The 26,702-nt window shown below is 44.3% G+C and overlaps 2 protein-coding genes across 6 annotated transcripts in view; one reads left to right on the top strand and one right to left on the bottom strand.

The window, feature by feature from the left end:
• LOC147102683 (uncharacterized) overlaps positions 1–26,702 on the bottom strand; it is a 127,071-nt gene that overhangs the window by 24,924 nt on the left and 75,445 nt on the right. The gene's annotated exons all lie outside the window — the stretch shown is intronic.
• Positions 14,487–26,702, top strand: part of LOC147102682 (myocardin-like) — a 291,661-nt gene continuing 279,445 nt past the window's right edge. For 3 of the 5 annotated variants that reach the window (XM_085963402.1, XM_085963398.1, XM_085963396.1), the window contains exon 1: positions 14,568–14,729. In XM_085963402.1, the coding sequence (XP_085819528.1) occupies positions 14,669–14,729 (61 nt within the window). In that variant the 5' untranslated portion in view covers positions 14,568–14,668. Of the gene's footprint in view, positions 14,730–26,702 lie in introns of all 5 variants that reach the window. The other 2 variants (XM_085963400.1, XM_085963399.1) reach the window with 1 other exon arrangement.

The following is a 26,702-nucleotide window of genomic DNA, read 5'->3' as shown; positions in this document are numbered from 1 at the left end:
TAGAGCACAATTAGATGCAAATTAAAGTTTTCTCTATCCTGCCTGAAAATTGTGCATGAGCCCACCTCAAAAAAGCACTTCTTACTGCATCAGTGTGACATTTTATCATTTCCCACACCAGCCATCCTGTGCCTCTTTGATTCTGAATAAAATGACCATTGAATGCTGAATTAGAGATAGTTTAGTGCTGCAGGCCCAAGACCCTCTGCAGCCTGGATTGCCACTGTCCAACTTCATTTCACATAGGTCCCTTGCAGATGTCATTGACTTTCATTCCAGCAAAGAAATGTAAAATAATGTAATATCTGGAGCACTTGTTCCAACCCAATTTTTAAAATAAGTAAATCAAGGTTTATGCAAGTGAACAGGTCAAATAACTAGCAAATAATTCCATAACAAACACTTTCTATTCATTCATTCTGATAAAATTATCCTGTTTCATGTCATAATGAAAAATAATTTAACATAATTATTTCTAATTTACAGCAGTTTAGCTGGAAAATCTGAATTTGTCTCAAATGATCAGGCCCATAAATAAATTTGCCTGTAAGAATTCTCTCAGCTCTCTGTCCTTTCCCTGCAGCCAACCCATTCCATTCTAGCTCTCCTGACCTTGATGCTCAGGGGTTCCTGTTCAGTTCTTCTTATCTCCTCATAATTCAACTGAGTTATACTACCTCAGTACTGACCAGTTTCGTAACACTTTGCCTCAAAACTGGAGCGAGTTTGGTAAAAGTTAGCCAGAATTGTGTTCTGTGCCATAGTAATGCCTGACTTTTAAAACTGGAATCTTCTCTCTTGATCACAGTTCAGAAATCGAACAAATATAATCTAAAATTGGGTCAATAATTTTGTTTCACAATTTTCTTTGAAAGTATAATCGTTAGGGACGCGTGCTAAACGGAACTAATAGGCAACAAAACAGACAGTTGGGTCATTTCAGATTAAGGCACAAAATCTTGACAGTTTAGAACACTGTCCTGCAAAAAAGGGGGAAAAACCAACTGCCTAAATAAAAGATGATGATTTTCTGTGTGCTCCCATTGTCATATCAATGGGTACAGGGAGAAAACATCTATTTGCAAAGGCACAGACTGCATCCTAGCCAAACGTTGTCTGGTGGCAGTTTCTAGAGAATCAGAAATGTGGGTCGGTGCTTTGTGTCCAATCACTGGCAGTTCTATGGTGGATGTTTGTTCAATCCCAGCATTCCAGTGCTGTGTACTCATTTACGCTCCTTACCAGCCTACTGGAAGGAGTGTCCCTGGGTTTTCTAACAATCTCATGAGGTTTGCATATCTGCCTGGGTTCATTATGAGCTTACAAATAGTGGAATTTTAAGATTTTCAGAGCTGAAAGCAGATTAACTTGACTGCTTTCTCTGTTGGCACTGTCATTAATAATAAAATGCAATTTGCTGTGATTCGACAATTCATTGTACTGAATTGAAGGGCTGAAAATTCAGTTTCCATCTACCAGTAACAAGGTTAAAAACTCTAGTGTTAATGGAGCCTACTTCAGGTTGTAACCTTGAGTGCTGCTTTCTGTAGCTTTGATTTATTAAATAAGAAAATTGACAGAGGAAAGAGAAAACAGAGAAGGGAGAAGACAATAAGGAGTGAAAAAATGGACGAGAGAATGTGGTATAATTAAAGAACCCCCCCTCCAACAAATCCTAGAAAAATTGATTATAATATGTCTCTCTTATATACAACAGCTGATGCCTTCTGTAAAATAATATTTGGTATCTGTATCTTGATAAAGTATTAACAAAAATGACGGGCATGGTGGAAAGAATTCACCTATTCACTCGAACCCTCGTGCCTGCCATGTTTTTCCTATTGTAGTCAACATTTCCATGCTGTCAGCACTTATTCCACCCATTGGAAGCTCCGAAAGTAATGAATTGCTACAATAAAGTGTAACAAGAATTTACTTTAAAGGTTACTTTGCAATTATCCAGATCCTCACAACCACTATTACTGGTGAGTTGTGAATGTTGTGTTCCAAACTGCCTAATGTCATAATAAATGTCAAAGAACAGGGGGAAATGTTTTATACTTTTAACCTGCGTCACTTCTATAATGCATACGTGGGCCTCCATGCAGACTCGGCGCAAGCGGAGCGTACATTAGAACTGAGGTGTTTATGCCAACATTGTACAACTTGAAGAAACTTTTTTTGGGAGGCAGATGGAGGAGTTGGTGGTAAGTCTGCTCAAAAACTTTTTGAGAGAAGTGTAATCATTGTCCAGCAAAAGTGGAATATGCGAAGTACACATCCCAGGGGGGAAAAACTTATTTGATGAAAACTTTCAAATTCCAATTCATTTATTAAAATTACCATATGTAGGAAAACCTTTTAATTGGCATGCTCTGCAATTTAAAACATGATGGCCCTGGCTCTCCTGCACTAAGTCTGTTGATACAGAACTTGGCATTAAGTTAAGAGGTTTTGGGATTGGAAAGTTGTCTCCTTGACACACACCAGGTGCTGCAAACTCGCCTGAGGGATGTGGGCTCGAAGATTTCTTTGGAATTCTTCGTTGAATTAGTCAGGTGAAGTCTGCCCAGACAACTTTACATCCCATACAATTTGCACATGTATAGAGGAGAATAAAATACCAAGTTTTAAAGGATATCAGCAGAGCAGTAGTTCTTATCAGAGGATTATGAACTAAACTTAGAAGCTCTTGTATTTTATTGTTTCAATCAAAAGGAAGTTACCTGTCTAGACACACTTAACCTGTTACTTATAGCATTTGTGCTAAATGCAGATCTTCTTATCCACTTGTTTGCACTTAATCCTTATCTGAAGATGTACTACCCTACAGCTGCCATTTACTTCCCCACAAAGTTGTAATTCGTTGGTTGAAGTGTCAACTTGATTTATTGGTGGCACCTTCACCTGAGTCAGTGTTGTGGGTTCAAACCCCACTAGAGGACATGGTCACATAAGCTAGGCTGACACTTAAGTGCAGTAGTGAAGGAAAGCTGAATTGGCGCGATGCCGTCTTTTCGGTGAGATGTTAAGCCGAGGCCCCCATCTACCTGTTCAGTTGGACGTAAAAGATCCCATGGCACCTTTTTGAAGAAGAGCAGGTGGTTCTCCAGGTGTCCTGGCCAACATTCACCCCTCAGTTAACACCACCAAAGCAGATTAACTGGTCATTCATCTCATTGCTGTTTGTTGGACCTTGCTGTGTGCAAATCGGCTACTGTGCTTACCCGCATAGCAACCGTGATTACATTTCAGAAATGTTTCATTGGCTGTGAAGTGCTTTGAGGTGCCACGAAAGGCACTATATAAATGCAAGTTTGTTCTTCCTTTCCTCAGCCACCTGTATTTTTGAGGCAAAACAATTGTAGAAAAAACATAACTCTCTCAATTATATTAAGCATTGGCATCTACACTGAAATAAGATAACATACTCACTTTGTCAGTCTGCTTCTTAATTTATTTTCCAACTTGCCAAGTACTTAAAAACTGCTTTGTAATCAATTTATGTTTGAATTATTTTGGAAAAGTGAAATTATACTTTCCGCAGATTTGTAAAAAAAAATTTGAAAGTGTATTCTTGAGGTGCAAGAATATTTAAATAAGACAAAATGGCCATAATGATATATTGTCAGTAATTGCAGCTTTATATTAATCAGATCAGCCTATCTGTATTAATTGGATAGTGTGTATCAGGTAAATACAGAAAGACATGATCTAATGAACTCTTGTTAAGAGGGCAGCTTTTAAATGCTATAAATACACAAAGCATGTGAAACGATGCAGTACAAAGAAATAATACAACAGCAGTAAAATATATGGTAGATATAGGAACAGGAGTAGGCCATTCACCCCCTGGCCTGTTCTACCATTCTACAGGAAACTTTCGATTAACCGGCCCCTAAATAACCAGAACGCTCTATCCACCGGCAAAATTCAGGAGTCGGTTCAGGTAACTTTTTTTTACTTTTATTACTTTTTTTACTCCATTTGTTGCTGTGCAAGGGTGTGGCTGAAGCTGTTGCTAAGCGACAGAGACGCTTGCAACTTGTGCCTATTGTTTTGAAGCAGCAACAGGGTTTGTTGCTTTATACGGAGCTCTGAGCTCCGTATCTTTTACTATAGCGTTTGGTTATCCGGAATTGTTGATGAACCGGCACCACGTCGGTCCCGTCCGTGCCGGATACCAGAAAGTTTCCTGTATTAAATCATGGCTGATCTGTGCCTCAAATCCATTTACCCACCCTTAACCCATATCTCTTGATACCCTCACCTAATAAAATTCTGTTGCTCTCAGTCTTGAAAATTTCAATTAACCCAGCATCCATAGAGGAGAGAATTCCAGATTTCCACCAGCTTTTGTCTGAAAAAATGCTTCCTGACATCACCCCTGAATGGCCCCTCTCTAATTTTAAGATTGTTCCCCCTTGTTCTGGATTCTCCCACCAGAGGAAATAGTTTCTCTATATCTATCCTATCAAATCCCTTTATAATTTTAGACACCACAATTAAATCACCCCTCAACCTTCTAAACTCAAGGGAATACAAGCCAAGTTTATGCAACCTTTCTTCATAATTCAACCCTTTAAGCCCTGGTATAATTCTGGCGAATCTGCGCTGTACCCCTTCCAAGGCCTTCCTGAGGAGTGGTGCCAGAAAGACAGTACTCCAGATGGGGTCTGACAACTAAAGCATAACTTCCTCGCCTTTGTATTTCAGCCCCCTTGAGCTAAAGGCCAAGGGGGTGATTTTGCCAATGGGGAGCATTTGGAGGCAGGACTCCCACTTGTGGGTTTCAGTCCCGCCTCCATCAACTTCTGGCCAACCCACGCCATCTTCCCTTGATTGACCTTGTTAAGCCCTTAGCAGGCCAATTAAGGGAAAGCCGGTTGCAGAGAACGTCAGCGTATGACGTTTCATCTGTCAAAAATTTTTGACGCATGAATTGTCATCGTTTGACAGCTCTGTGAAGCTGTCAAACAGTGACATTCCTTCTTTTGCAGAAATGAGATTGTTGTTGCGTTGGAGAATGCAACGGCCATCTGTCATCTCCAATGCGGAGGTGCGAGACTCTCCATATACCCACCGATTGAAGCCTGCAGGAAGAAACAAAGGTAAGTAAACTTTTTCTAACACTTTGCACTTACCTCAGACACTCACCTCTCCACACTTGCACCCATCACTTACCTCCACTGCACACTTTTGTACCCCCGCAGACCCGCTACTCGCCTCGCTGACCTGGCGGGTTTCGGAGCCTTCGGGATGCCTGCACTTGTGAAGGCAAAAAGGGGATAATCCTATTTTCTGCCTGTTAACTACCTGTTAATAGGTTTTAATCCCTTCCCGCCTCCAAGGAGATGGGACCTGGTGCGGGACGGCAACCCGCCTCCTGGCAAGATGGCATGGAGGCAGGTTGGGGGCGGGATGGGCATCTGCTTCCAAATTCTGCCATTTTCCCGGCAGTCCCGCCTCCCCAGGGCTGGCAAGATCGCACCCCAACATTCCATTAGTCTTTTTAATTACTTTTTATACCTGTTTTTAGTGATTTGTGTATCTGGACTACCAAATCTCTTTGCTCCTCCACAGTTCCTAGTCTCTCATTATTAAGAAAATATTTTGATTTGTCTTTCTTGGATCCAAAGTTAATGACTTCATACTTCGCACATTGAACTCCATCTGCCATAGTTTTGCCCAGTCACTTAATCTGTCGATGCCCCTTTCTAACCTGCTCCCATAATTTACTGTGCCTCCTAACTTAGTGTCATCTGCAAATTTGGATATACAACTCTCTATTCATTCATCCAAGTCACTGATATAGTGAAAAGCTAAGGCCCCAGAACAGATCTTTGTGGAACACCACTTGTCAGATCCTGCCAATCAGAGAATGTTCCCTTTATCTCTGCTCTCTGACCCCTACCTCCCAACCAATTATCAGTCCACACCACAAGGTTATTTCCAATTCAGTGCGCTCTCATTTTTGCTAATAATCTCTTGTGCGGTCCGTATCAAATGGCTCCCAGTTAAGCAATGCCTCGATTTCAAAATCCTCATCCCTGTTTTCAAATCCCTCCATGACCTTGCCCCTCCCTAACTCTGTAATCTCCTCCAGCCCCACAACCCCCCCGAGATATCTGCGCTTCTCTAATTCTGCCCTCTTGAGTATCCCTGATTATAATCGCTCAACCTTTGGTGGCCTTGCCTTCTGTTGCCTAGGCCCTAAGCTCTGGAATTCCCTCCCTCAACCTCTCCGCCTCGCTACCTCTCTTTCCTCCTTCAAGACACTCCTTAAAACCTACCTCTTTGTCATCTCTAATTTCCCCTTATGTGGCTCAGTGTCAACTTTTTTTGTCTTATAATACTCCTGTGAAGCACCTTGGGATGTTTTATTATGTTAAAGGCGTTATATATAAATACAAATTGTTGTTGTTCTGGATATGCATATAGACAGCACCCATAGACACTAACCTATCCACCATGCCAGTGACCACCTCAAAAAATGATTAGGCAGACATGATCTACCCTTCCCGAATCCTTGCTTACTCTCTGATCAGCTCAGTATTAATAAAAATGAACGGGTATTTTAATTTGTCAGCACTGTCTATTATATTTCCATGAAGTTTTGTGGTAGAGTAGAATGTAACCAATACATCTGGTTAAAGAAAGACTTTGGATTGATAAGATCTGTGGCAGTTACAACATCCTCTTGAAATTAGATTTGTGAATCTGAATAGCCACATGGGATAAAATGGCTAACATTGGGGTAAACCAGAAAAAAAAGACTTGGGAATATCTTAATAATTTTGAATACATGCTATTGTCTACCAGTTCTGGAGATGTTCTTTATGATAGTTGACTGGGCTAGTGCCAAAGCATAGTGAGTTCTCTATAACTATAGACCTCACTAGGCTTGGCACTTGTCCAGCCATGCTTGGGATACAATAATACTGCATTTGGGATCCCACTGTCAACCCGCTTCCATGTCAGTTTCCCAAGTGTTGGGTTGTCTGTGCTTTACAGACCCAACACCAAGTGGCGGGTAAGCCGATTCAGATACTTAAGAGCTCGTTAAAAGGTACTTAAACACCATTTCACCATGTACTTACCATTTTACCAGCTTTTTCCCGGCGCAGGGGGATCATGTCAGGTAAATAGGTCAGGCTGTCAATGACTCTCCATGCCTCTGAATAGTTGACAGCTGCAAAAGTGGTATAAAAGCCACCATTTCACATGTGTTCACTTTCCAATGTTAGAAGCTGGAGCCTTCATGATTTGGAATACATTTTTCAGCTTTATGCAGTTTGGAAGTGTTTGGAGTAAACTCTCTAGCCACTGTCCCCTCCTTGGAGCAAGTTCTCTCACCATTGACAAGTCGCTTCTGTCATCTCAACTTCAGCTGCCATTTATTCCAGCAGCATTGGTGCCCTTGAAAAAAATCTCACCTTGGTCCTCAGAATCCCACCACGATCAGCCCCAACACCAATATCACCAGGCACACCAACATCACCGACAACAACACCCACCTCCGCAATCACCTGATGCTGCACAGGACACAGGGCATCAGCACCCGGGAGGCCAGGGATGGCCTCGCCATGGCCAGATTTACTTCACTTGACGCTGTACACCCTGGCTGCCACATGATGCGCCAGGTTGGCACCACCCCACACCAGCACCATAAAGCATCCCTACAATGCCCAAGCCATTCCTTTCACACTCATCACCATTGCGGGGGGCACCGTTATGCTTCACCATTCACTGCAACTCACTAAGACACTTCCAAGGTGCACACAAATTTGTCCAAGAAGGCAAAGTGTGGAAAATAAAGATTTCAATGTTTAGCAACACATCAACAGAAACTTTACATGAACATTGGCGAAAACATCCAAGTGCCTACCCTTGTGTGTTGTTAGTTGGTATGATTGGACTAGGATGAAAGTGAGTGTGAGGGGTGGCTAGTGAGATGGGGAAGTGATAATGTAGATAGAGAGGGATGGGTGGGGGTGCAAGGTAAGTTGGTGTAAGGATGTGCAGGAGTAGGGTAGGGGAAGCAGAGTGATGGGGATGTGATGAGTGGCACAGCAGGATGAGGTTGAGTGTGGCTTTGCAGTAACGTTTCATGATCTACTGAGATCATTGAAATGTTTGCGCCATTGCTGCCAGGTCCTCTTGTTGACATCCCTGCTTGTGCCCTCCTGTGCAATGTGCAACCAGGCTGTGTTGGTGTCCTGGGAGGTCTCTTTTGCCCATGGGAAGGGAAGAGAAGCTCCTTGCATGCTGTGACTCCCTCCATAAGTATATGGAGGGAGTCATGGGAGAGCCTGGGTGCAGCCGTGCACCTTTGTGCAGTGCTTGTCAGTGTTTGCAGCACCTCAATGCTGTAGAACACTGACAGCACAACTGTCAAAATGAATGTGGACGTGGTCCCTTTAAGGAACCAGGCTGATGACGCGTCATCAAATGATGTCATCAGACCTGCTTCCTTTTAATTGGCCAGGAACCTTGCAGGGCGGGCTTAACAAGCCCAATCAATGGAAAATTCTTCTCTCAGAGCAGGCTGGAGCGGAGTCGCAACCCGCCACCTACCTCTACCACACTGAGCCTGCCACGGTAGGTGAAATCGCAGCCTTTGTTTTTAAGATCATTAAAGGTATATGGATTTTTTTTACGTTTCTCAATTATGTGTTCCTCAGTGTGAGGGATGGTAATGCTGGAGAATTGAACTCTTTCAATTTCAGGCACATGTCAGCATCAAGCACACTCAGGTCAGATATATCACGCTTAGATGCATATTAAAGCTTACTCTACTTTGCCCTTGCAATACACCTCAGTCCCAACCTCATAAGAGCACATCTATTGCACTATTAATGGAATTCCTCGTAGGCATATGTCAACAGTACGTCAACTTCCCCTAATTTGACAACTGTGATATTTTTCCATTTCCCAAAACAGCCACCTTCATGTCGCCTCTCTGAACAAGTTTGCCAATTTTAATGCCAAATTAGGGGCAACCTTTGCTGTGGATCCGTACCCGTGCATTGAGACTACCCAAACTCAATTCACATATGACCCTTTCAGCAACAGACAGAGAAAGCATCCCATTAATCGGAGCTAATTTTGAACCCAGGTCAAAGAGGTGAAAGGCCAGAGTTAAACCTACTGCATCACTCAAGGATCAGCATTCTGTCATTGCCTTAGCCTAATGGTACCTTTTTCAGGCACTTGCTTAATCAAAGTTTTTTTAAACCGGCTTTAAACTGAGACATTCTTGAACGCTTCCCTCCTCTGATCTGCTAAGCCTCCTATCTGGAATCTCAGCTGTATCTTCTCAACCAGTAAAATGGTATTAGAAGAAGCAGGCTCAAAATTATTGTCATACACTTAAGATTTGATTGAGACAATTTATAAGGAATTGTGATATTTGGACTCGCTAGACTTAGAGACGGTGGGGGCGGGGGCGGTGAGGGGGTGGACGCGGTCGAGTTCCTCGGGCCCTGACAAATTTAACGGCAGGGCCTGATTAACTTTTATTTACTCTGTTTCCTGCTCGCAGCCAGCCAGATTCAGATTTCCGACACTTTAACCTTCCACCCAACCCAAATCCACCCGTTTTTTGGGACTTAAAATTCCCCCCACTGTGTGTAAAAAAACAAATGGAACTAAATTTGTGAAAAGCCATGTGTTTGTTGCTATATATTCTCTCAAGTTACTGTATGAATTTGGTGGGGTTGCCTATTGGAGCTGTGATTAATAGGTGGGATCACACTGTAAATCAGGCTGAAGTTTATATTGACTGATCAAACCAGACATTAGATTAAAAGAAGATTGTGGATTTACAAGATTTGTAATAATCGTCAACTAGGATTAGTTTTCTCATTGTGTAACTATGCAATGTTTTTTTTTAGCAGCACTCATGAAAATAGTTGGCTCTTGAGAACTAATTGTCAGTGTTAAGTTACACATACTTAAATGATAAAACATGATCTCATCTTATCACAGATTGATTTATTATACCTGTCCTAGCCAAATGTGCGAGAGTATAACATTAAATCGGATACATGGGTAAGTGGGTTGGATTACAAAGAGGGAAGTCTTTGTGTCAGAGGGTAACCATTCAACATGCAAACATTTTGGGCAACGTTTTATTATCGCTATTAATGGTGTTGCTGGATAAATAACAAATACCGAAATAGGATCAAGATGAATGTGAAGAACATAATTAAGTGTCTATACCTGAATGCTAGAGGCATTTAGAATAAAATGCTAGATTTGGATGCATACGTAATGGCAGGAAATTGTGGTGTTATTGGGCATGGGTGTCCAGCTGGCATCTTGCGAGTGGCGTGCAGCTCTCCTGTGGGGTTCCTTGTTTGACTTCAGTCGAAACGAAAATCTGGAGTGGTGTTTAACGCACCTATAATAATGTACTTGACCCACTTGTTAAACTGCTCACCGTACTCTAATGAGCTCAAGCCTGTAAACGTTGGCTAATTCTTCGTAGAACAGTGGCTTCTTAATGCATTTGTTCTGACTGGCTGAGCTACGGGAAACCCAGTGCCCCCAGGAGATGTTGCATTCGCCAAATACCCATAATGGCAACCATTCTGCTTTTCATTATATAAAAGGCGGCTGTAGTGAAATAATTGTTTGCACACGTTTGATCTTTGCTGTGCCATCTATACAGTTTATCACTGGTTAAAAAATGCATCTAAACTGACACATAAAACACAAGTCAATTTTCAAAACTGTGCGGATACATGCTTCGACAGGAGTTATGTGTTAGTAGTAACTAATTCTACCCTTTCATGCATCTAGAATTAAAGCAGCAAAGGCTGGAAATACACAGCAGGTCGATCAGCACTTGAAAAGAGAAGATAGGTAATGTTTCGGACAGAGACCCTTATTTGCTTCTAACAAATGGACTCCACCTGAAACACTAACCCATATTTTCTTTTTACAAATGTTGACCGGCATGTTGTGTATTTCCAGCATCTTCTGAGTGTATTTCCAATGCAATGAAATAGTATTGCGGATGTCTATTAAACACCTTCAGTGCATTTGTAAACTTGTTGCTATTTTTCACTGTAAGTAATGGAAAAAATGATGCACCATGCAGATATTCCAGCAGCAGCAGGCAATTCCTGGGCTCCGTTCAGTGAAGGGTCCTTTTAACACATCGGGGCTGCAATTATACCTATTGTTTTGGCATCATCTTTGGATCCCCAAATTTAAATGCCAATATTAAAGTCCAATTCAATCAACAGTAAGTTAAACAGCAGCAAGTATTTAAAAATTCAGTAGTTCTGTTAGTAACATAACATAAGAAGTAGGAGCAGGAGTAGGCCATACGGCCCCTCGGGCCTGCTCCGCCATTCAGTAGGATCATGGCTGATCCGAACCTAGACTCACGTCCACTTCCTTGCCCTCTCCCCGTAACCCCTAATTCCCTTATCAGCTAGGAAACTGTCTATCTCCGTTTTAAATTTATTTAATGTCGCAGCTTCCACAGCTCTCTGAGGTAGCAAATTCCATAGATTTACTACCCTCTGAGTGAAGAAGTGTCTCCTCATCTCAGTTTTGAAACGGCAGCCCCTTATTCTAAGATTATGCCCCCTAGTTCTAGTCTCACCCATCAGTGGAAACATCCTCCCCGCATCCACCCGATCAAGCCCCCTCACAATCTTATATGTTTCGATAAGATCGCCTCTCATTCTTCTGAATTCCAATGAGTAGAAGCCTTTCCTCATAAGTCAACTCCCTCATCTCCGGAATCAACCGAGTGAACCTTCTCTGAACTGCCTCGAGAGCAAGTATATCTTTTCTTAAATATGGAAACCAAAACTGTACGCAGTATTCCAGGTGTGGCCTCACCAGTACCCTGTATAACTGAAGCAAGACTTCCCTGCTTTTATACTCCATCCCCCTTGCAATAAAAGCCAAGATTCCATTGGCCTTCCTGATCACCTGCTGTACCTGCATACTAACCTTCTGTGTTTCATGCACCAGGACCCCCAGATCCCTTTGTATTGTAGTACTTTGCAGTTTCTTTCCATTTAGATAATAACTTGCTCTTGATTTTTTCTGCCAAAGTGCATAACCTCACACTTTCCAACATTATATTCCATCTGCCAAATTTCTGCCCACTCACTTAGCCTGTCTATGTCCTTTTGCATAACATGCTGATTCTCAGAACATGTGTCACTTACAATGAACGTTCACTTTTTTTTAGCAGGTATCACAGTGATGCAACTGATGGTCTTGGCATCAATGGTGATTCGTGACTCCTGCCTTAGGCGCTCATATAGGGGGGGCATGTGGAAAACTTTCCAATCGGGGAGCTCTGCAATTTCCTTGCCACTCTACCCACGTCTCTTAGCTCCCCCACATGCTGATTATGCCTGTTTAAAGTCGCTTTAAAAATGTCACATCCTTCTTACACTGTAATGTTAGAAATTAACATGTTAATAATGCCTTTTTGTTAAAAAAAAAAATCAAACCTTGTGAAGGGCACAACTTGTCGATTGCTTCTTATCAAATCCCTAATATTTGCTGTGCACTCAATGTTACTTTGTACAGTAACTTGTAACTATCACAGTCATATTAATCTTACTCAAAAAGGATTGAAATAAAGTTTTTGATCTCTTCATGATCTTAAAAGTACAAGATGATGAAAAAGTGTGAAATCTACCAAGAAAGTGTTAGGATTTTCATAGTTGAAGCTAATTCAGTATGGTAAAGGAGAGGGCAATGGGAGTCCTATATCAGTGCAGTCAGCAGGATCTGAGTACATTAATAAAAGGCTCAGCAGTACTACACAGTGGGCTTCTTGCACCTCCAGTGGCTCAGTTAGTGTATCCAGAGGGCAGCGGAGTATATACAGACCAAAAAGTTCCCAGGTTCAATCTCGAAGCTGAGCTGAGGACAGTAGTACAGATTACTGATTGGCCACAACACCCCTGAATTGGGAGGAAAGATAGGGCAGGGGTCCCATTGTTCATTGCTATCGAATGACCCCAGCTGGAAGTGTACATGTGCATATTGGCTGATGATAGGATCAGACTCAACCAGTGCCACCAATGGTTGACTAGTCTGCCTGTTAAGGTTCCCATATGAATAGTGTCTAATTGGGTACAGGGGGTGGGGGGTAACCAGTGCCTGCTGAATGTGTGCACCAGCAAGAAGCCCTCGCTCAGGAGGGCAGCAGTGAGAACTGGTGGGGAAAGATTAAAAGAAAACATTGAAATAATTGAGTATATGGAAAGCAATTGAAACGATCAGCGGGATGAAATCCTAATGATACGTTTTGTGGACTAATGACGGAGCTCTTAAAATGCACAGAAATAGGGAATGCAGTGGCGTTAATATTTATGGCTAGCAGGAGACTGCACAAGACCTGCTCTTGGAACAGTCTGTAAATTAATATGTTGGCAACAAATCTTGAAGTGAAGCACGTTCCTCTCTTAAATGTGGTCAGGCATTTCAAATAAAATGTAATCAAGCTATGTGGAAATTGTAAATTGACTGCGCACAATAACTGAGACTACAAACAAAGGCAGAGGACTTGAAGTTGAAGCTAGGGCTTGCAATTAGTGCTGAGCAGCAAATAAAATGTGCAGAACAGTTCTACGAGCAGCAGGAAGAGACACAGTAGTAAAATACTAATTTGTGATTCTTGTTAGAATAACTTCAGACATTAATAAAATGCTTCCTTTTTACTACTTCAGCCACTGGAAGACGAAATTGGCCAAAAATACTGGACAGTCCAATGTCAACCAGTGGGGGAAAAAAGCAGTTCCAAGGAATGTTAATGTGCTGTGAATAGCAAACGTTATAAAGTAAAGGCATCACGGAATGAACCATGACTTCTGCCTCAATCTTCAGGCACACACAACGAAAAACATGGCAGCAATACCTGATACTGGAAGCATTGTGAGAAATTTGACATTTTGTAGATATATTTCACTTAGAATCCACCTGTTTTTGAACTGGGCATTCAGCTCTTTGAACATTTGGTCTGGAGATTTATAAACTGAAAGTGGACACGAAAGATCTAGAAATACCAGAAGCCCACTCCATCGGCAGAAGTGTGGTGAGGCTGAATTTTCATCCACTTGCCTACACTCACCCTGTCCCAAATCCCAGCCCAGGAATTATGGAGCTCTAAAGTGTAGTTTATAAAACAGAGGTCCATTTTTCCATTTAGCCTTGTGCCTTATAAGGTGGAGACACCTGTTTTTTAAGGATACGAGGATTTTCAATGAATTTTCATCAGCAACAAAGCAAACAACAGAACTCAAGAAATAGACTCACATCCTGCCTTGCCTTCTGTTCTACCACCTGTCCAGTTCTGAGTATTATATAAACTAAGCATGAACAAAAAGGTTAACTGCTTACAAGGTATAGAAAATGTATTTTATTTTTGAAGATGAGGCAAACCACAACGAAAATGCTGAACTGCCTAATAATTTTTTTGCGTGCATTTTATTTTGCAGGTTGGCTTAATTTTAATGAATTTTGTCGAACCAAGTCATTCAAAGTGGAGCAACCAAAAGAACCAAATCCCGCTCCTAGTAAGTTGAATGGAGTGACCAAAAATGAGGGTGTGGACCAGAATGCTGATCCAGTTCACCAGAACACTGAAGTTTGTAACCCCAAGAGTGACTGTGTGACCACCGAAATGAAGGATCTGTCTCTACAGACGGATCAACCACTACCACCTCTCACTGAACGCAAGAACGGTAGGCTATGCATTTTGTTATATAGAGAAAGGCAAAAGTGAGGTGTCGCATTGTAATTGTTAACCAATAAGAGAATAGACTGCACATGGATCAGTCTTAGATTTTGTCAATACAGAGTGGGGGAGTACTCAACAGTCTAAGAAACAATCGTGCTTACTGTGGTAAACCACTGTTTGTATTCCTGTTTGTCCTGTTTGTATTCCACTGTGTACATGCCTGGACATGCCTCGGCTGACTCCTCCCACAGGTCCTAGTATAAAGGTGACTGCTCCCCAGCCCTTGGTATCCTGGACCGGTCGACCACTCGAGGCAGACCTCCATTCTGTTGTTAATAAAAGCCTTTAGTTACTCTTCTAACTCTCAGTCTTTTATGAGTAATTGATAGCGCATCAATTTTATTAACAACATTTTTATAATGGAGAAGATCCTCACACCAGCATGCCTGGACTTAGATCATCGGGAGGCGGACTCATCCACCAAGTTTACTCACTGGCTTAAGTGTTTCGAAAAATTCCTGACCGCCTCCGAAGCAATCAAATCGGACGAGGACAAACTGGATGTCCTGACCTCCAAAGTGAACCACGAGTGTACTCGGTCATCCAAGACGCGACCTCGTACGCGGATGCTATCAAGCTCCTCAAGGACCAGTACACGCGCCCAGTGAACGAAGTGTACGCCAGGCACCTCCTGGGGAGTCGTAAACAACAACCTGGGGAATCGACCGTGGAATACCTTCAGGCACTGTCTGTGCTTGGCCGGGCCTGTGGTTGTAAGGATGTAAAGGCCGCCGTGTACACAGAGGAACTTATCCGGGACGCTTTTGTAGCGGGCCACAGATCCAATTACACACGACAGCGACTGTTGGAGCAGAGTAACCTCGACCTCAACAAGGCCTCTGAACTCGCACTATCGTTGGATGCAGCCTACCAGGGCATGGATGCCTACTCCTCTGCACCGTGGACGCCGCGGGGAATGACAGCCTGGGACACGGTAGGACCGCCTCATAGCGCCGTGCCACCCCAGCCACACCCCAACAACGGCCCAACTACCGCAGCAGTGTCCCAAGGCCAGACAGCAGTGCCCCAAGGCCAGAAATGCTACTTCTGTGGCCAGGCAAAACACCCCAGAGCGCGCTGCCCGGCGAAAAACGCGATCTGCTCGGGCTGCGGGAAGAAGGGACACTACGCTAGCGTCTGCAGGGCCAAAGCCACCCCGAACCCCAGCAGCGCCGCGTGTGGGCCATGCGGGCCGCCATTTTGGACCTCCCCGGCCGTGTGCGAATCACCGGTACAGCAGCCATTTTGGACGCCTCCAGCCACATGGGGATCATGGACGCCGCCATCTTGGACGACAGCCGGGACGCAGCAGGCCCCCGACACCGCCTCATCTGATACCCGCAGCGACACACCGACCCCTACGCTGGCATCCGTTACACTGGACCAAGCGAGACCGCACCAACTGGCCAGTTCCACAATGGACATTAAGGTAAATGGTCACGATACAATCTGCCTTTTTGACTCTGGGAGCACGGAGAGCTTCATCCACCCCGACACGGTGCGGCGTTGCTCTCTCCCAGTCCTGCCTGCGCAACAGCGGATTTCTATGGCCTCCGAGTCCCAGTCGGCGGACATCGGCGGCTACTGCGTGGTGACACTCGTAGTAGACGGGACCGTGTACGATCATTTTAAACTTCTGGTCCTGCCTGACCTCTGCGCTGCCGTCCTGCTGGGGTTAGATTTTCAGTGCCACCTTAAAAGTGTTACGATGGCGTACGGTGGACCCCTACCCCCACTCACAGTCCGCAGCCAGCAGCTTCCAAATTGCCCGCCGCGCACCAGGTGCAACCTCTCCACACTCAGAGTCACCCCCCCACCACTGTTTGCTAACCTCACCCCCGACTGTAAGCCCATCGCCACAAAGAGCAGGCGATACAGTGCCGGGGACAGGGTTTTCATTAAAACCGAAGTGGAGCGGCTCCTGAAAGAAGGGATTATTGAGGGCAGCACCAGCCCCTGGCGAGCCCAGGTTGTGGTCGTTAAGACCGGCGAGAAGCAGCGCCTGGTCATCGACTACAGCCAGACAATAAATCGCTACACCCTGCTGGACGCCTACCCACTCCCCCGTATAGCTGATATGGTCAACCAGATCGCGCAGTACCGCGTCTTCTCGACCATTGACCTGAAATCAGCGTACCACCAGCTCCCCATCCGCCCTGAGGACCGCCAGTACACTGCCTTTGAGGCAAACGGCCGCCTCTATCACTTCCTTAGGGTTCCCTTTGGCGTCACCAATGGGGTCTCCATCTTCCAAAGGGAGATGGACCGGATGGTAGATCAAAATGCGTTGCAGGCCACTTTCCCATATCTGGACAATGTGACCATCTGCGGCCGTGACTTGCAGGACCATGACGCAAACCTCGAAAAATTCCTCCGCACCGCCCAACTCCTAAACCTGACATATAACAAGGAGAAGTGCATATTCCGCACAAACCGCCTCGCCATCCTTGGCTGTGTTGTGGAACACGGAGTCATCGGCCCCGACCCCGACCGGATGCGTCCCCTTATGGAACTTCCACTGCCCCACTGCCTCAAGGCCCTGAAGAGGTGCCTAGGGTTTTTCTCCTATTACGCCCAGTGGGTCCCCTACTATGCGGACAAGGCCCGTCCGCTGATCAAGTCCACCTCTTTTCCCTTGACGGCAGAGGCCCGCTTAGCCTTCCACCGTATCAAGGAGGACATTGCCAAAGCCACCATGCACGCAGTGGACGAATCCATCCCCTTCCAGGTGGAAAGCGACGCGTCCGACTTTGCCCTGGCCGCTACCCTCAATCAGGCGGGGAGACCCGTGGCCTTCTTTTCACGAACCCTCCAAGGCCCGGAGACCAGACACTCCGCTGTTGAGAAGGAGGCCCAGGCGATTGTGGAGGCTGTGCGTCATTGGAGGCACTACCTGGCCGGAAAACGATTTACCCTGCTCACTGACCAGCGTTCAGTTGCTTTTATGTTTAACAACAAGCAGAGGGGCAAAATCAAAAATGACAAGATCTTGAGGTGGAGAATCGAACTTTCCACCAACAACTACGAGATCTTGTACCGGCCCGGGAAGCTAAATGAACCCCCGGATGCGCTATCGCGTGGCACCTGCGCCAGCGCGCAGATCGATAGACTACGGGTCCTCCACAATGACCTCTGCCACCCGGGGGTCACCAGGTTCTTCCACCTCATCAAGGCCCGCAACCTGCCTTACTCTATTGAGGAGGTCAGGACCATGACCAGGAACTGCCAAGTCTGCGCTGAGTGCAAACCACACTTTTATAGACCAGACAGGGCCCACCTGATAAAAGCCACTCGCCCCTTCGAGCGCCTGAGCGTTGATTTTAAAGGGCCTCTCCCCTCCTCCGACCGCAATGTGTACTTCCTCAATATTATTGATGAGTACTCCCGTTTCCCGTTCGCCTTCCCCTGCCCGGACATGACCAGTGCCACGGTCATTAAATGTCTGAACAACCTCTTCACCCTGTTCGGCTTCCCCAGCTATATCCATAGCGACCGGGGCTCATCGTTTATGAGCGACGAACTCCGTCAGTACCTGCTAACTAGGGGTATTGCCACAAGCAGGACCACCAGTTACAACCCCCGGGGGAACGGACAGGTGGAAAGAGAAAATGCGACAGTTTGGAAGGCCGTCCTGCTAGCCTTAAAGTCTAGGGGCCTTCCAACCTCCCGCTGGCAGGATGTGCTCCCCGATGCGCTCCACTCTATTCGGTCACTGCTCTGCACTGCCACTAACGCCACCCCTCATGAGAAAATGTTTGTCTTCCCAAGGAAGTCCACATCAGGGACATCGCTACCGCCATGGCTGACGTCCCCAGGGCCGGTCCTACTGAGAAGACACGTGAGGACCCATAAAACGGACCCCCTGGTCGAGAGGGTCGACCTCCTCCACGCCAACCCCCAGTATGCTTACATCGCATACCCGGACGGGCGGGAGGACACAGTCTCCATAAGAGACCTTGCACCCTCGGGGACCACAGTAACCCACTACCCACTACCACCCCCCCCCACGATCCGATATCCAGCCCCAGCAGACGGCAGGCCTGGGCCCCGCGACCCGCTCGACATCTACGAGGACGACACGCCTGTGCCACAGCCTACGCTGGACTCGACGCCGGAAGCTTCACTACCCCTGCCGTCGCCACGCCGATCACAGCGGCAGACAAGACCTCCGGAGAGACTCCAATACACTAACTTTTAATACACTTCACCCCGCCGGACTCAATTTTAAACAAGGGGTGAATGTGGTAAACCACTGTTTGTATTCCTGTTTGTCCTGTTTGTATTCCACTGTGTACATGCCTGGACATGCCTCGGCTGACTCCTCCCACAGGTCCGAGTATAAAGGTGACTGCTCCCCAGCCCTTGGTATCCTGGAGTCGACCACTCGAGGCAGACCTCCATTCTGTTGTTAATAAAAGCCTTTAGTTACTCTTCTAACTCTCAGTCTTTTATGAGTAATTGATAGCGCATCACTTACCAAGTAATTTTCTTGTCCTAATATTTCAATGGAAGAATCGTCTGCACTATACTTCAAAACATTACAAAATACCTAACAGTACTCTTGAAGCATTATTTTCAGTAGCAGCATAGATCACCAACCCAACTGTTGATTAGAAGCTGTAACCTTCCAGTTTCAGGATCAGCTGTAGCTTAGAACAGCAATGCTCTGCATTCATACCGACGCAGTCTTCTTTGCACTGGTTATTTTCTTTCATTATTGAGATTAAAAGTTGGCAGCCATACTAAGTTACAAGCTGTTAGTTCTCCCGTTTGAAGAAATATCTGATGTACTATATTTGCTACTAATTGAATATAAATGACAGTGTTGACTAGAAATTCTTGTGGGTCATTAGGTTTTCCTTTTTTAATCAGTACACATATCTTCCTCAGGGCAAAGCTTAAGACCCTTCATGTACAATTAAGTTATCTTCAAACTGACATTTAACCATTGACGTTTGACCTATGTTATAGACATAAAGGAGGTTATGTGGTGTTGTCAAGTTAAGCTCTGGTCTGTACTCCTTTATCTCCAGAGACTCCAGTTTGTATGATGATGATATACTTTTGCAGTACCTGTTAAAGTTCAGACGTGATGGTCTTTTGTTGCACAGTGTGTTGGTGAACCAAAGTCCTGATATGAGTTGATAAGACCATTACGGGTGGAGGGAGAGAGGGAATTAAGTACTTTTGAAGTGTAGTCACTGTTGTATTGTAGGAAAACGTGGCAGCCAATTTGCTCACAGAAAGCTCCCACAAACAGCAATGAAATAAATGAGCAGATGATCTGTTTCCGTGCTGTTGGTGAGAGAAAAATACTGGCCCGGACACCAGGAGAACTCGCCTGTTCTTCATTGATATAGTGCCATGGGATCTTTTCCGTCCACCTGAGAGGACATATGTCTTGGTTTAAGATCTCATCGAAAAGTCAACACCTCTGCCAGTGCAGCACTGAAGTGCCAACCTAGATTATGTGCACACGTCTCTGGAGTGGAACTTGAACTCACAGCCTTCTGACTCCGAGGCGAGAATGATATCACTGAGCCAAGGCTGACACCTAATTATATTGGCACATTATAGTCTAATGAAGAGTTGTTGATCTCCAGGAGGCTGTTCATTGAAGAGACCTAGGCACTCTTCTCATCCCCATCCAGAAAAATATCAGAGGACATTTAGGCTGCATCACTTTCTCACACCCACTAGCAGCCAAGTCTTAATGCTTGCAATTTCGATGGGAGAAGAGTGCTCAGTGTGGGAGAGGGTGAATCTAAAGCAAAACAGAATATTTTTTGGTAATGGAGATTGAAAAATTAATAGTAGCATATATAAAAGCCCTGGGGGAAAAATTCGGTTGATTAGCACCTCCCGTTAGTGCCCTTAGGGCGCTAATGGGGGAGAAAGCAACCCGCGCCCGGGTGCGGCGATGTTTGCACCGCTCATGAAATTGACCAGACATTTTGCAACGGCGCTAAACACTACCGGCGCTATCTCCTGCGCCTGCAGATCGTGACATCAGTCGAGCATGCAACGCCCCAGACCGGATATTGAGTGGCGCCCCCTGCCTTTCTGCCTGCTGCTAGCAACAACAGGTAGAGGGGAACGTTTTGCAGTTGGGATGGGACTGGGGGAGCGCTATTTAAAGGTGGCCTCTTCCTGCCTTTTTTTATTGGCGACATTTTTGCACCACACATTCTGAGAGCGAGAGAGAGAGACTTCTGGAGAGATTCAACGCTGTGTGAAGGAGTTTTGGGTACTGAGCAGCACTTTGCAGGTTCATTTTGATTTGACCTTCCTTGCATCGATTTAGAAGAGACTGTGGGGGCTGCACTCTGAGCTCTTTCCCTGGGCGCCTCCATTGTTCTTTCCAGCAGAATTGATGTACAGGTCTCTCCAGGCTGAGGTTCAAGGCTGCAATGAGCAGGGTGTGGCTGGAGAGCAAGATCAACCCTCCCCTTTAAGAACTGGCCGGTGCCAGTGTGTCTGTGTTCCATTGCTGACTGACATCACATGAGTTTCGCCAGCGCTCTGAGGTAGCTCCTCAGTGTTAGCACCTTAAGACAGGTGTGTAGCGCCTGATTTAGCGCTCAAATCACCTCCAGGGGCGATAGAGGCCAAGTTTGCAGTCGGAGGCAATAATTAGCGGCAGGCGCTAAACTTTGCGCCCGGCCGATAATTGCGCCCCAAACGGGGCGATACTGAATTTCTCCCCCCCCCCCCCCCCGCCCCCTGTTTTTAACTGAGCCCATCTGATGCCCTGTTTACACCCTGTCTGATTTTACTCTCCATTGAAGTCAAAATTACCTATAAATGTTTGATAGCCTGACAGCTAGTTTTCATAAGTAGTGAATAACACTAGTTGGAAGTGCAGAAATGGTTTTACTTTTGTATTAGGGGGATGCGGGGGATGGGGAGGGGGGGGGAGTAGGGGATTGGGGAGGGGGGGAGAAGGGGGATGGGGAGGGGGGGAGAAGGGGGATGGGGAGGGGGGAGAAGAGGGATGGGGAGGGGGGAGAAGGGGGATGGGGAAAATTACAGTATATCACCTGGTTAAAGGATCACTGGAAACATTTCTGAGGTGGTTATTGCGGCCATAGGACTTAGAGAAAGTTAGCATTGCAACTATATGTGCTTTATCTAATCAAAATGTTTGAAGTATTTAAGCTTTCTCTGCTAATGTGTGACACTGCCATTAACTGTTGGTGTCCATTTTTTACCTCCACTGGATGTTAATGTGGCTGGAGTGTCCAAACGTAAATTTGACACAGCAATCTCAATTCTAAACTCATTACATTCAAGACAGAATTTTATATTTTAATATATTTTTAAATGAGTTAATAATAAAAAGTTTGCTGGAGCTTACTTATCTTTTAAGACTCCAGGATGTTGCTCTATACAGGAACAGAGACAATTAATGGCACAAAGGCTCCACTCGCATCACAATTCTGGGTGTCGAATGAAAATATGTTGTTATTATCCGGCTGTCATGTTACATGTAAATGAGAACAATGAAACAAGAAACTTAGTCCATGCTGTTATACATAAATATTTATTTTCTCAAAGCCATTAAACATCTGTGCTGTCATTAGGAATGAGTGCTAACTGGCATTTGAATTTAGACAAGGTGGCATAGAGTGTCAGAGCTGCAATCCACAGTGTTACAGAGTGCTAGGACACAGGCCTGTAGCCATGATTCCCTGAGTCTCCATAGGAAGGGAGGAAAAGTCAGAAAATCAGTCACCCTTTCCAAATCTCATCCAACATCTTACTGAAGAGCCGTAAGCAGTTCTCCAGCCGTTCTGTGTGCTATGAAAAGCAGGAAGAATGGGAAGAATAGTGGAAAGGAAAAAGGGGAAGAAAATAGTATTAAAAAAAAACTTGAATCTGAGTTCCTCTGCCTCACTGATTTCAAAGTCATGTGCAATTTTTGTTGCACTACAGGAATTGGGTAGCAAGGTAATATTTTCCTCCCTTGTGGATACTTCCAAAACAATCATTAAGTAGTTTAACTATTTTCCCTTCATTTTCAATTTCTTCACCACTTTTATCCTTAAGTGTTCTCACTTCCTTCCTAACTCTCCCTTGCTGACGAATAGCCTTACAGACTTTCTATGTGTTCAATCCCTGATTTTAGTGGCAGTATATGTCCAGGTCACTAAGTGACCTCGTGAGCAAGATCCCATTCATGGACCAGACTGTTTGAAATTTAAATTTAAAATTCAAAGATTCTGAGCTTTAGACTCTCAAAACCAGATCCTAATTACACTACTGAACCATAAAAGCTTATAACACAGAAGAAGGCCATTCAGCCATCCACAACTAATCCCACTGCCCTGCTCTATCCATAGCCCTGTACAGGAAACGTTGTTATATCCGGCACCGACGGGACCGAGCTGTTGCCGATCTATCAAAACTGCCGGACATACCAGCGTTAATGTTGAAGCATACGGAGGTTTTCATCTCCGTATCTGACAACAAACACTGTTGCTTAGCAACAGCTTCAAACAGTCGGCCCGTACCTTGGAAGCGTCTCTGTAGCTTAGCAACAGCTTCAGAGAGACTTTCCAGAGCCTGACTGTTGGGAAAAAAAAAGCCATGAGAAGGAAAAAAAAGCCACGAGAAGAAAAAAAACCTAACAAAACGGCTCCTGATTTCTGCCGGTAGATCAAGGTTTCCGGACATACAACCTCCGGATAAACCAAAGTTTCCTGTGTCTTCCTCTGCTTCAAATTTTAATTTGCTTTTCCCTTAAAAGACGCAATGGTCTTTGGACCAACTATTCCCCGTTCCAAAGCATTCCATGGTCCAATGACTCTCTACATAACAAAATTTCACATGACCTCTCTCTTCACTTACTTGGTGACAAATTTAAATCGATGACTCCCTAGTCCCTGACTTTCCAACCAGACAGAATACTCTTTCCCTATTCACCTTATCAAAATCCTTCATAATTTTGACTACATTCAGCCATTGTATCATTCAACTTTAGTTTTACCTCAACAAATAAATTTAATGGGATTACATAGATTTTGTAATAACTAGCTCAAGATTATCTTATTGAAAGTATGTGTGTGTGTAGGTTGAGGTAAGCATTTAAAATGCAATTAATTTGCAAAATGGAGTTATATATTCTAATCTTTTATTTCATACTTTATCATCCAAGTGATAAAGTAACTCCATCACTTAAGTTTGTTGAATGAGTCCATATTCACAGAATTCACAGAAACCCCACAGTGCAGATAGAGGCCATTTCGGCCCATCGAGCCTGCACCGACACACATCCCACCCAATCCCCGTAATCCCTGCACCAACACATATCCCACCCTATCCCTGTAACCCCACGTATTTAATCCCCCTAGCACTAAGGGTCAATTTTTATCATAGCCAATCAACCTAACCCGCACATCTTTGGACTGTGGGAGGAAACCGGAGCACCCGGAGGAAACCCACGCAAACACGGGGAGAATGTGCAAACTCCACACAGTCACCCGAGGCCGGATTCGAACCCGGGTCCCTGGCGCTGTGAGGCAACAGTGCTAACCACTATGCCACCGTGCTGCCCTATTTAAGCTTTACAGAGTTAGAGATGACTTCACTGAGCTTTTTTTGGCACTCAGAATGGAAATGTGTAACAAAAGCATAAAAAATAGTTTTATAATGTAATGTACAAGATTAGAATATAAATACACATGTGAAGCATTAAAGAGATTGCTTTTCATACTAACAAGTGGTTTCAGAATCTGAGTGGCAGACAATAACGGTGAGGATGATGTAACCAAAGGTGCTGATAGCTTTTGCTGTCCAGAAACAATGATATTCAAAAAAGTTGTAATACAAACCACTCAAAGTTCGTGCAAGACTGAAGAATTCATCGCTTAATGGTTAGTGTTTCACTTCACAAGCTAATCAGATGTGTTTAAATGCCACTTAAATCCAAGAGTAATAGTCAAAGGAATTCCAAATATTCCATGTTGGAAATATTTTTAGAATATCAAGATTTACTTGTTGTGGAGATACATTATGGTTAAAGTAATGACACAAGTGAACTTTCCATGACAAGTCACAGAAATGCAAAGAAGAGAAGAGGTCCCTACCCATTGCCAGAATTATTTAAAGGTCATTTTTTTTAAAGCTTACTTTCTTCAGTACTAAAGGCTTTTATGTATAAGAATATGATATTTTCAATCGGAAACTCAGGATGGTTAACATGATTTATAACAATTACACATCTTTTAAGGATTTAAAAAAAAATATTAAATCATTTATGTTTGCGGACAGTAGCTCTCAAAGTTTACATGTTTCTGTGGTTGATGGTCATTCTGCTTTGTTCTATTCAGCATTGTAAGTTGTTTGAGTATTGCTCATGTGTCATGTTGCCTTGATTCAGAAGGACATGGATTCAAGCTCCACTCCAGGACATGAGCTGTAATCTTGGCTGACGCTTCATTGCAGTACTGAGGGAGATGCAATCTTTTGGATGAGATGTTAAACCATGGTCCCATCTCACTGTTCAGATGGCCAGTTGATGGTTGTATTTAGAGAAGAGAAGGAAGTTCTCTTGTTGGTCCTGGCTAATTCTCCTCCCTCAGTGAGCACCACCAAAAAACCAAATTAAATGGTCATATATCTCACTTGCTGTTTCTGAGACTTTGTTGTGCGCAAAAGGGCTGACACGTTTGCCTACATAACAACAGTGATTGCACTTCAAAATTAATTAATTGGCTGCAAAGTGCTTTGGGATGTCAAATGCTTTGTGATGTCCTGGGGACCTGATAAGGCACCATATAAATGCAAGTTATTTCCTTCCAGTAATCAAAGATGAACATTGGTTCATGTGATACTCAGTGGGATTAAGGTGATAATGTAAAGCCTATTTTTGATCTTACCTGTTCACTATATTACATGTTGGTTCCTCTATACTGTATTAAGGGTGTCTCAACACAATTGACATTACCCTCACTGGGCAGGCAGTTACTCTACTTTGCACTAATCTGGCACAAAATGAGATCTCTTCAACCATTTTGAAGTCTTGATTGAAAAACAGCTGCTGATATATCCTAGTGGCAAATTAAGGATAGGTGGTTTTCGGGCCTTTTCATAATTCACGCTTTGCAATATTTGCAGAGTTTAATGCTTTGGATTATTGTTTAATTCTAGCATTGAGCTTTTTAGGAATTACAATTTTATTTGATGTTGAACTGAAATCTTGGCCCAAAGATCCGTGGGCTTTTAGACACATTCCCACCATAAGACGGGTGCGAGTGCAGTGGAAACCCTGCGAATTTGCCTGGGATCTGGATACACTGGGTCCTGCCCTCCACAGCAAGAATCCACAGGGCTTCAATTGGGGCAGAATCTCATATTCTGCCCCAAACATGGTCACCCGTGTTAGAGATCTTTCCAATAAATATGTAAAGTTGTGGCCATGGTAAGGCTTTATCCAACAGTATTCAAATAAAAGCAAAGATTTTAAAAACAAATAATAACATTAAATAGCTCCTTACGCTATCTACTGACCTAAGCCCACCCACCCCACCCTCTCCCTGCATATGTGTAGATAATGGGCCAGAAATTCGGGTCGGAGGCTTCCCATGGGTGCGAGCCCCCGACCTGCACTTACCTAGTGCACCGGCCGTTGTGCTGTGGGCCCGAGTGGGATTCCGATCCTGGGCCTGCTCCAACTGCAGGCGCACAGTGCTTGCGTATCCCAGGGGCGCAGTTAGTTCGAAGCATCCCCTGGGATCATGTGGGCCAGGGAGAGCCAATCGTAGCAGGGAATCTCTATTCATAGATTTGACAGGAAGACCTGTCAAATCTATGAATACAGTTCGGCCCCAAAACATAACTAAAACTTCAAATAATTTTTTTTTAAATCACATTTTTAAAATAACTATAAATTACATAATAACTATTTTAAACAATA

The sequence above is a fragment of the Somniosus microcephalus genome, chromosome 21, assembly GCF_052327205.1.
Source record: "Somniosus microcephalus isolate GS21.2 chromosome 21, FLI_Smic_1.0, whole genome shotgun sequence".
Taxonomy (NCBI): domain Eukaryota; kingdom Metazoa; phylum Chordata; class Chondrichthyes; order Squaliformes; family Somniosidae; genus Somniosus; species Somniosus microcephalus.
Note: the sequence above shows the minus strand (reverse complement) of the source record. Positions and strands in the feature narration are given on the sequence as shown.